We start from the raw sequence: 11,165 nt of genomic DNA, 5'->3' as shown, positions 1-11,165 counted from the left end.
TCCGGTCTTGCAATATATAAGCTTTGTGGTGCATCTGTCAACCCGGCACTGCAACAACAGCAAAGAAAAGAAGCAAGGAGAAATTCCCCCCCAAAAAAAACCCCAGCATTTGTATCTCCTAATCGCGTTAATTAAATTTTCACCGAATTAATTAGACACAACAGCCATATACAGCCTCCTCGCTGGAGTGAGCCACCGTAGGCATTTTAATGACCCCGTAATTCAATTAACCGCCTCCATCAGCTCCATCATTGATTTGTGGAAGAAGGGGGAAAAAAGCTGCTGAAAGTTGAATTCTGCAAAGTCGAGCCGGCCTGTAATTGCTCAAGACACAGAGATCGGAGGGAAGAGAGGGTGGGGGGGCTGGGCTGAGGTGGCCGTGTATAAATAGTGAGCTCTCAAATACACAGTCACAACAGCAGGAGTGATCTCACCTCCTCTCCACCCCTTCTATCTATCGCTGCTGCCAGCCTCCAAAAAACAGCGTATCCGTGAGCAGTGCTGGTGTACAGAGACGGTAAGGTATATACTGACGATTCGCGGTGGATTTCCCTGACCAGGACCACTACTGAGCGACAGAGCCGACCATGGAAGAACTTACGGCATTCGTGTCGAAATCTTTCGATCAGAAGAGCAAGGAGAGCACCAAAGAGAGTATCACGTACAGGGAAGTTTTGGAGAGCGGCTTGACAAGGGCGAGGGAGCTGGGCAGCCCGGAGACAAACCTGCAGGACATAACGGAGAGCAACCACTGCCCGGTGCATCTGTTCAAGGACCACGTCGAGCTGGAAAAGGACAAACTGAAGGACTTTAATGTTTCGAGGGCGACTGAGGGTAAGGTGTTTTTTTTTTTTGTTTTTGTTTTTTTAAATTCATTTGGGAAAAATGCTCCGTATTTTGTCGGGGAAAATGTCTCAACTTCAGCCGCCTTGAAACCGGAGCGACGCGTTTTTACTAATCGGCCACGAATCCGCGCGTAAAGCGAGTTGAATTTTTTAACACAACGGTTTAACCGCTTTTAGTTATATTTAGTTATTTCTGTTCCACAAAGTTAGCACATGATTCTGTTATTACAAAGATTATTTTACCTAGCAGGAGGCGGGCCCTTCGCCTGACCGTCATTTTTAACTGTTTAATGAATGTTTTCAGACATTCAGCCTTTGGCCAACCCCCTTAAAAAATACCATGTATAAAATGTAGTAAAAGGACAGAATTGTATTATATTTTTGACGTTTAATCCCCAATTAGCCTTATTTTAATGGGAATTAAACAACACTACCATATTTGCTAACAATATTATTCCTAAGAGTATTTCCTTTATATATTTTTTTATATTTTATAATATACTATGTGCTTTAAGGCGACTTTTATACCAGAGAAGTATCAGTTAAAAGTTTAATTTTAATATTTTTTGTGTGTGATGTAGTGTCCCCTTTAAAAAAATCTATAGCCTGTAGGTTTGCTACGTTCCCCCTGATTACGCACAGAAAGGAAAGTCACACTATTTTCAGACGTCACATTTTTAGTTGAAACATCTGCTGCAGAAAAAGCCCAATAAAAGACTTTTAAGATCCTGTAATTTATGAATTGTTGATAAAGCAGTGCCCAGCAGCAGGACAGACCTCTTCCCAGTCTGCAGTCACACGGTGTGCAGGGGGCACGTTTTAAAACGTTTAAAGTGTCCCCATATCCATCCTGTGACAGGAGCGAAAGGTGGTCAGCTTTAGAATGTACTGTTTTTGCTTTATTAAATTCAGAGATGAAGCATGGAGTCGTCTACAGGGAATTAATTAGATCAGCATTTATATAAAATCAAATGGTTTTGTTTTTTTGTTGTTGGGGTTCTTTTTTTTTTGGAGGAGGGGCAGTTTCACGTCAGAAAACTACAAACAATGAAATACACACTGAACAGAGCGGTTATTGCAGCAGTTGTCAACTCTGTTACTAATAATAACACAGAGATAACACCTAATAGTAGAGTATAGCGTAATAAAAATAGAGCAGCCTATGGGCTATAGTGACAGCTTTGCAGGGGGAATAGTGTGAATTATAGACATTTTAAGATTTTAATGACCATTTTTATTTATAGCCTGAAATAACCCCAGTCTCCTCCACGGAGGCGAGTAATTAGAGCTAAAATCTTTTCCGTTTAGCCGAAGCTTAACTCTCTGCTCTTTAAATCGCTTGTAGCCTTATTAGACTTACATGCCATGTATTGACTGATTTACTTTCATAACGGCACTGACATTACTCGCTGACTTATGGAGGCTGGAAATGCAGCCACAGGCCTCTCTCTTGAAGAAATAGGCTGTGCAGTGTGTGTGTGTGTGTGTGTGTGTGTGTGTGTGTTGCTGTCAAATTGCCAGGCCTAAGGCCCCTGTCAGGGCCCAATGTAGGCTATACGTGGGACCAGCAATGTGCTCGTGTGATGTGTGTGTTTGCATGAATGAGAGCAAAGGAGAACGACCCTGTGTGCGTTTTAATGCGCAGGAAGGTGAAATTACGCGAATTTAAACGCGTCTTCTCCTTTTTTTTTTTTTTTTTTTTTAACACCCCTCAATTGCGGGCCTTCAACAGGGATATACGAATGTAAGGAGAAAAAGGAGGACGTGAAGTCCGAGGACGAGGACGCACAGGGCAAACTGAAGCAGCGGAGGAGTCGCACTAACTTCACCTTGGAGCAGCTCAACGAGCTGGAGCGACTCTTCGACGAGACGCACTACCCGGACGCCTTCATGAGAGAGGAGCTGAGCCAGCGGCTGGGACTGTCCGAGGCCAGAGTGCAGGTGAGAAATGTCCAACGCAAATCCACAATCGCAGTGCTGTGTCAGCAACAGACGAGAAAAGGCACGAGTCAATGTTCCTGCAGGGACCGGTGCTGTCTCTGCGGGGCTTACAGCGCCATTGTCTGTTGGTGACAACATTTCCAGTCGTGGGAGGCTAAATTGGGGTTATTGCAAGACGTTGCAGCCGATATACGGTTTAAATACGTGTGAGTTGAATCAGTGACAGCGCTGCGTGTTTTCTTTCATAGTTGCGCTGTAATTATCTCGATTTACGCCACAAACAATTAGAATTAGGAAAACAAAAGAAAAAAAATTAATCACCACAATAAGCCACAAACAAGGAAAATCCCGATGGATTTATTTGGAAATGATCTGCTTATAATCAATAAACGTTTCAGCGAATATTATAAAACAGTGCTGCGTTTTTATTATTATTATTTATTTATTTTTTAAAGACTCTTATAATCTCAATTTCGATTCGATCTCACAAAAATGAGTCCAAACACTGCCCGAGCCACATGGCATGTTTAAATCTAATAACAATAAGATCCTCTCCTGCTTCTCCACTGACATAAAGAGGTCAGTGGAATGAGTCCTGCAACATGCAATAAATAAGTGATTAAATAAATATAATTAAAAATAAAAGGGTTCGAGATCGTTGGTTTGTCACGTGGGAGATAATTGATGCAGCCTCTGTAGTGAAAACAATAATAATAATAATAATAATACATATCATAAAAAGCCCTGCAGTCTGTCTGTAATTTTCTTTTATTTGTTGGCGTTGTAATAGTCATTTCGTAAGTTTTGCAAAGAGAGAAAAAAAAAATACTTTTAATTCACATGTACATTGAATATTCAGTCATATGAAAAATATTTAGCCTGTTGTTGTTAGCACCGTTACTCTGGTGCAACCAAGCAGTGGCTGAAATGACGGTTTTTTCGCTCCTTAAGAAGTGTGTTTCACAGTCAGTGGAGTGTGACGGTGTCAAACAAGTGTAAACTGCTGTAAATCAGCCGGGTTGTAACAACCTACTGAAGTTACAGCGGTAGGCCTGCAGAGCCTACAGCGATCCGAGCAGCCTTCAGGGGAGGAAAAAAAAGAAAGGAGAAAAAAAAAAATCCCCAGCAATGATTAAAATGAATGAAGAGCCTGAATGGCTGCTTCGGGGGACGCGCTCTTATGTCAACTCGTATCCCTCCTCATTTTCTTTGTAATATCTGCCATCGGCTTGATGTAGTGTCCCCATAAAAACAGATTAGAAATAATTCAATTCTGGGCCAACTCTGCTGCTGTTCAGCTATATCTAATCGGATGAATAAGCCCCATCATGGAGCTTTATAAGCCCACAGACTACCATTTTGAGATGACTCGCTTGACAGTATGGTGATGCGGGGTAACACACTGCAGTTATCGCTAATAAAGTGTGTTCATTAAAAATAAGCTGTGACGTAAAACGTGCTTGGTAAAGATTTATCAGCGTGCGTGCGTTTTCGCGAGTGCTCGTTTTACGCGCAGAAACAACCTGTTCTCGAAAAATAAAAGCCTCTTTTTTTCTTTTCTTTTTTCTTCTTCTTCTTCTCTTTTTTTCTAAGGACGTGTTTGTCTCCAGATTTAGTGAGAGTGAATTGCAGCAGGGCTGTTGCAGGGCTGCGAACCTGCGCTCCGAGCAGCTGTCAATGAATCTAATTGAAAGTTATGAGAGCTTGGTGAGGAGCAGGCAGTAATCCGGTTACGACTAATATCTTTGGGTTTCTGGCGCGCTGCTAAATTAAATGTCATTATTCACTGTCTCTAATAAAAAATCAAAAAGGAAATGAGATTAGGGTATTTGTGAAGCGCATCATTGAGTGGCCCTTAATGAAGAAATAACTGTCTGAACCAGTGTAGTTCACTTTGCTTAACATACTGGCGCGTAATTGGAATTGATCTCGGGCCCGTCTAATATTAGCCTTGATTTATCTGAGGGGTTACTACTGTGCGTCTATGCAAAATCACCTGGGATTTTCATAAACACTTTTTCTAGCGTCATTTACCGCTGTGCACGCAGCCCATACAAAAATGACAGTTTACAGTGTGAAAATAGTAATAATTTTAATAATAATAATACATATTTTAGTTTATATAATTCCAATCACTGCGTATAAATGCTGAAACATTTCCAAAAATACATCTCTAGAATAATTTCCTCCTAAATGGAACAATAGATTTTTTTTTATTATTATTATTATTTTCAGGCCACCTTTTCTCTTGTGTCCACTCCTCTCAGTCACTAATGGACAGTTTATCGACTGCCCTGTTGTTGCAAGCCCCATCGTCACGGCGTTGAACGCTGCGTAAAACGGCGTCGTGGCACCCCGGAGTCATCATCAGTCTGCGCCCTTTGTGGTCCGCTACCAGTCGCTAATTTCGCATCTGTAAATGATAATCATTGCGGGGTCGAAGGGGAGGGGAGATAATGTTATTCAACGAGGCAAATTAAGTTGATGGTGATTAACAATAGGCCGTAGCCTGCAGCCTGCAGCTTCAAAGACGCGCAGCAAATTGGGGGGGGGGTGGTTAACGATGTATTTTTTGTGTGTGTAGATCTTAACGAAATATCATCACAGCATTTATTGTTTTCTTGAAATATACAATGTGTTGTGTGATTTTGAGTATTTTGAGCTATTTTATTGGGATATTTAACACGGGATGTCTCTTATAATATCCCACAAAAATAACTAGTTGCTGTGGTTCATTATGTTTGATTTATATTATTATTTTATATTCTGTTTTTAAATAAAAATTTCTGTCCTCATTTATGTTTTCTTTATTTTTTTTCAACTACAACAATTTCTAGTTTAGCTGAATAAGAACAACTATTTCCTTATCAATTTGGAAATTTGGAATGAAATATAAAATGACTTCCTATATTTTTTATAATTATTTTTTTTTAGCACATCTAATAGATGCTTTGCTCCTTCCACTACAGGTTTGGTTTCAGAACAGAAGAGCGAAATGTCGAAAACAAGAAAACCAGATGCACAAAGGTGAATGTCACATCTTCTAACTTCACTTCAGTAATCTTATTTATATTCTCCTTACTTATTTATTTTTTGTTGGGGTTATTTCCGTTTTTTTTTTTGCAATTTGACACAATTTGACCATTATTTCTGACTGCATGTGGAAGAAAAAAAAAAAACTATGACCTCCTCATCTCACATAACAACAACTGTCTGGCTGTCTGACAGACATCTTTCCCTTCTCTCCAGGTGTTATTTTGGGCAGCGGCAGTCACCTTGATGCCTGCAGAGTAGCGCCCTACGTCAATATGGGTGCCCTTCGGATGCCCTTCCAACAGGTAGGCCCTGTTTTAAGATTATCCGGGGCTGACAAAGCGTGTGTGAATTAGGGTGCGTGTGGAGCTCTGCACGTTGCAGGGCATCTGTCAGGAGAAAGTAAAAGGGTCAAGTGGGGCGGGTTTGCATGCAGTCTGTAACAGAGCTTGGCCTTCTGCATTTTTTTGTACATTCACATGCATCTATAAGCTGTTACACGCAAGTGATGTGCGTTTTAGAGGTGGGGGAGGGAGCAGCAGCTCAGACCTTAGTGCACCTTTCACCTCCTGGCTGCGTGCAGAGGGCTGGACTGTGCAGGGAGAGAGGAGAGGTGGACAGACATTTGATCTGCCGCTATCTGCTTCTGCGTTCCGGACCGCTGTGTTGTCTGCTTGACCCTTGTGAAAAGCAGCGGCCTAATTAAGCCAACAGTGCGGCAGGCGTGAGCACATAAAAGAGATGATGAAAGTGGGGAATGGAGTAGGCTCTGATGGATATTGGCGTTGAGCTGCACTGGCAGGGGTGGAGGCTTGAGGCCTGCATACTGAGAGAGAGAGGGAGAGATGGAGGTACGCTGCATGAGTATGAAGCTGTGGGCATGCATAGACTCGGATATTACAATGCAGCACATGAAACAAGTGTGTGGCTACCGGTTTGGTCGGGTAAGGTCACTGCTTGTGTCTGGAGCGCGTCCTTCCGTGCTGTCGGACTGAAAACAACCATCGAAACCAGGTCGTTTTTGGTGCCCGCACACCTTAGCACGCGTCGAAACCTCCTGTTTTTTCTCTGGATTGTGACATAAAACTGACTTTCGGATCGATGGTTCAGAGTTTCTTGCATTTTAATCACGTGTCACAGGCTGTACGTGCAGTATATTTAGAAATAATCAGTACCTGCGGATGAGTGCACGAGAAACGCGGGAAAAGTTTGCTGCTTGCGTACGGTTTTCTTTGGATGCCATTGTTCTGCTTAGCAACTATGAATCTCTGGTCCTAATTAATTTTCCCTTTCATTTAGCAACTTAAGCTCGAGTCTTTTTTTTTTTTTTGGTATTTTTATGCCAGCATGAAAGCGAGCCAAGCAAAAAAATAAAATAAAATTAGCAAAACTTTCTATTTTGGTTGGAGGAGAAAATACTTTAGTTTTCTCACTCCTCCTTCCTGCGGTGTTTGAAACACATGAGAAATGGCAACAGGCTCAGCTCTCTCCCTCTGAAGTGCGCGGATGCTTAATTTTCACCTACTTCTTATAAAATAATTGCCAAGAATGTGAAAACTGATATCCTATGCTGCTTATGGTTTCTTTTTTTTTTTTTTTTTTTTTCCCCTTGACTCAGGAATATGTCTGGATAAATATTTATAACTCCAAATATGTGAATATCTTTTTAGTGCAAAATTGTTTATTTATGCAATTGAATACATAATCAGGATAACAAGACTGCATATTTCCAAGGGTATAACCGAGTCCTCAGTCTGAATTAAACAAATCTGTTCTGGGTCCTAGAAAGACTTTGATTCTAGACGATTAAATTGGATGTGGTGTCTGAGAGCAATGTATGATTCATTAACTTTTAGAATAGCTGACATGAAAAAAGGGCTAAAGCGCAGAGTGCAGCCCTTAACTATTTTCTTAGAAAACACTCTGTAAGCAACAGCTTTGAGGGGGTGAAATCTGAGGGGGAGTTTAATAGTGTCAGACTGTGAAACCTAAATCCTGAACTCTCTTCACACACACACACACACACACAAACACACACACACACACACACACACACACACACACGCCCCGAGGCGCTGTTGCTGACTAACTTTCACATTTTGCTGTTCCGCAGGTCCAAGCACAGCTCCAGTTGGACGGGGTCACTCACTCTCACCCCCACCTGCACCCTCACCTGGCCGCTCACGCTCCTTACCTGATGTTCCCACCCCCTCCTTTCGGACTACCAATCGCTTCTCTCGCCGACTCGGCCTCCGCAGCGGCGGCGGTCGCGGCGGCCGCCAAAAGCAACAGCAAGAACTCGAGCATCGCCGACCTGCGACTCAAGGCAAGAAAACACACCGAGGCTCTGGGACTCTGACCCCACCGGGCTGCCCCTCCGCTCGCCTGATGCCCATAATCGCCTCTCACACAAGACTGAGCCTGTGAAAGGGCCGTGACACTCACAGCTAAAACTAAAATAAACAAAAACACTGAGTGAGAATGAAAGAGAGGAACACATACAGAGAGGGGGGAAAGAGGGAGTGTGTGTGAGAGAGAAAGGGGGAGAACAGTGGAGGAAGAAAATACTAAAAAAAAAAAATAAAAAAAAAAAAAAGAAGGAGGGAGCGAGAAAATTGTCACAAAACCAGCTGCCAAAACAAACCACTTGTAGAGAACGGTAATTAAATACCAATGAAATCACCTTTTACTTTTCGCCCAACAGGCAGGACTTCTGCGGGGCCAGTGGCTCAGTCCACTCCAGGCACAGATCACATCCCAAGGACCGTACAAACACATGTGGATGTCTGTCTGAGGGCCAGGCCGGGGGCCCGTCAGACCAGAAGACGTTAGAACAAAGCAAACTGGCGAGGGCAGCGGCAGGGCCAAAAGCAGAGCCTTGCTGCCGCTGGCTGCAGCCATGTTGACAGTGCAGAGGGTTGAACTTTGGGGGGGGGGAACAGACCCAGGCAGCACCTCACACCGAGTCATTGGGACGGCCTCTCATCTTTACACCTCCCGCACCCAACCTCTAAAAAAAAATTTAAATTTAAAATTTAAAAAAAAAAAAGGAGAAAAACGCATTTTAAAAAAAAAAAAAAGGCCATATTCGTCTCCAACCACTGTGTTCCCTGCTGCTGCCAAGTGCATGAGCTCTAATGGCGGACCGTTTCTGGGACTGGTCTCCATCCACTCCTGACACAAATGCTCGACAACTGTTTTTAACACTGCCATTCAACACAACCGCCCCCCTACTCCTCCTCCTCCTCCTCCTCCTCCTCTCCCCCTGACACCTTCAGCGTCAAACCTCTCCATCGCGGTCTGATATCCCCCCTTCTCACGGACTCGTGCTGTAACAAAAAAAAGCAACAATCCCCTTTTCACTCGCTGCAGAGGGGCGACTCTGCGTTGCTGGGCATGTGTCGGAGATGGTTTCCAATCTCCGCGTGCGCTCCCTCTGTCTTTATTTCTTTCTGTTTATCGTGTCGTATCTTGGGTTAAGAAGTGAAGATAGCCTTTGCACTTCAGGTCTTGTATGTGGGTGTTTACAAATGGCACTACAAGCGGATACTACTTTACTAATTAAAAGGGGGGATTTGATATCGTCATGTGATCAGCAAAAAGGACATTATCTTGGACAAAGGGTATAAATGGGATTCTTTTGTTTGTTTGTTTGTTTGTTTTTTTCCTTTTTCTTCTTTTTGTAATTCTGAAAATATGAAGAAAGCATCAGTCAAACTGAAATGCAATGGTGTGCAGTTTAAGTGCAATACTGTAAATAGCAAAAAAAAAAAAAAGTAAAAACAGCTAGCAGTTAATCCTCAACGATACAGAGACCCAATGACTTTTTTTTTCTTTTTTTTTTTAATTAATATTCCTTTGGTTGTTTTTCATGCACTGTTGGAGTGTTGAATTTCTTTGCCAAACTGTTTTTTCTACGGCAGTGTGCATTTTGTCCGGTTCGATGAAAGTCGCTCTAAAAGCCAGGTGCCATACGCCACATAACCTCCTATGTATCCGAGCAGTTTTGCAGACAACAGGCACAGCTGTCACTTGTTGAGGAAGACATGAGCACATTTTTCTTTTTTTTTCTTTTTTTTTCTTGGATGCTGCAGAAGTTGGGCATAAATAAATGATAATAATAATAATAAAATCTAAAGACATTTTACATTTGGATTTCGGAAAATATTTATTATAAGATCAACAAATCAGCACTGCAGCCCAAAGAGTGGCGGTTGTTTTTCGATACGATTTGCTTCATTTTTTGCATGTTTTTATGTGACATTTTCTAATTCCTTTCCAAATATTAACACAGAGTGTATTTGAAATGCTGTCGCAGGCCAAACATCCGGGGGTTAAATCCAAACGAACCTTTTCAACACTGCTGTCAGAGCCGCGCTACATATGCAGGTCTGCTCCAGGCCTACGTACCTCTAACAGTCTCCAAACAACAGTTTTTTCTACGTTAACAGACCTCCATTTAGAAATGTTTATCTTTGTCTCCATTTTAAATTAAACATATGGGTGTTTTATTTATTATTATTTTGTCTGAAAGTTTATGAAAGATGAAATAGCTGAACTACAAGTGTACATTTTTACACGGCTTTGCATTTATTTTTGTATGTTTCTTTTTTCTTTTTCTTTTTTTTTTTAAGTGTTAAATTTTTTGACTTAGGAGGTGTGGCTGTAGTGCATTGTTTGCCTAAAAATATATAGATAAAAACAAAAAAATAAAATAAAAAATGTAGCGTGTCCGAGTTTACAGACATTTCAGGGATGGTTGAAATTAAATGATACTCCATGGAATTTGTTGTACCCATTAAAAGGATTACCATTTCATATGCAAGCATGCCTAAACATGACTCATCGTACGGTTTGTTTTCCCCCCCCTTTTGATTCACAAAATATGAATGTACATCTTGTACAAGTAAACTATCAATAAAGTTATAAATATTTGTACTTGAGTTTTAAAGTGCTTTAAGATGCTGCACTAAAACAAAAAAATTTAAAAAATGGGGTTTTCATACATGAGGATACGTTGTAAACAAACAAGATGATAATGTTAACCGCCACGAGGTAATGGCAGCAGCCGTCAGGGAGTGATCCTCCTCTCCTAACGCCCTGGGTGTTTGCAGATTCATGCTCTGGCACTGCGTCGCTGCTGACACTCGGCAACCGCCTCGACCTGTGGATCGATATCGATGCGGGCCCGGAGCTGACGTTCACGCGGGCTCCGCGCGTTAGCTAGCTTCCTCGGCTCATCACATCCAATCTGTGCCACACACCAGCAAGGAGAAAATTGAGCCGCTATAAAATCCAGATGCTTTCTGGAGCCTCCTCCACGAAAGCACGGTACATCCCTCTCCC

General features: G+C 42.1%; 1 protein-coding gene across 2 annotated transcripts; it reads left to right on the top strand.

Annotated features, from left to right (window-relative positions):
- Positions 1-401: 401 nt before the first annotated feature.
- On the top strand, positions 402-10,757 carry shox (short stature homeobox). Of its 2 annotated transcripts, none has more exons than XM_047601882.1 (6): positions 402-834; positions 2,578-2,786; positions 5,756-5,813; positions 6,036-6,124; positions 7,933-8,145; positions 8,524-10,757. In XM_047601882.1, the coding sequence occupies exons 1-6, from the start codon at positions 588-590 to the stop codon at positions 8,611-8,613; spliced, it is 906 nt and encodes a 301-aa protein (XP_047457838.1). In that variant the 5' UTR covers positions 402-587; the 3' UTR covers positions 8,614-10,757. The 2 variants fall into 2 exon arrangements, with proteins under 2 accessions (XP_047457838.1, XP_047457837.1); XM_047601881.1 differs by having other exon boundaries at positions 6,015-6,124.
- The last annotated feature ends 408 nt before the right edge of the window (positions 10,758-11,165 follow it).

This window comes from Mugil cephalus, chromosome 12 (assembly GCF_022458985.1).
Source record: "Mugil cephalus isolate CIBA_MC_2020 chromosome 12, CIBA_Mcephalus_1.1, whole genome shotgun sequence".
NCBI lineage: Eukaryota > Metazoa > Chordata > Actinopteri > Mugiliformes > Mugilidae > Mugil > Mugil cephalus.
Note: the sequence above shows the minus strand (reverse complement) of the source record. Positions and strands in the feature narration are given on the sequence as shown.

Excerpts from the sequence above, each read along its gene's own strand:
- shox (XM_047601881.1), top strand. The coding sequence starts at position 588 with ATGGAAGAACTTACGGCATTCGTGTCGAAATCTTTCGATCAGAAGAGC. Across the intron at positions 2,787-5,755 it reads TGTCCGAGGCCAGAGTGCAG|GTTTGGTTTCAGAACAGAAG; the intron begins GTGAGAAATGTC and ends CTTCCACTACAG. Across the intron at positions 8,146-8,523 it reads TCGCCGACCTGCGACTCAAG|GCAGGACTTCTGCGGGGCCA; the intron begins GCAAGAAAACAC and ends TTCGCCCAACAG.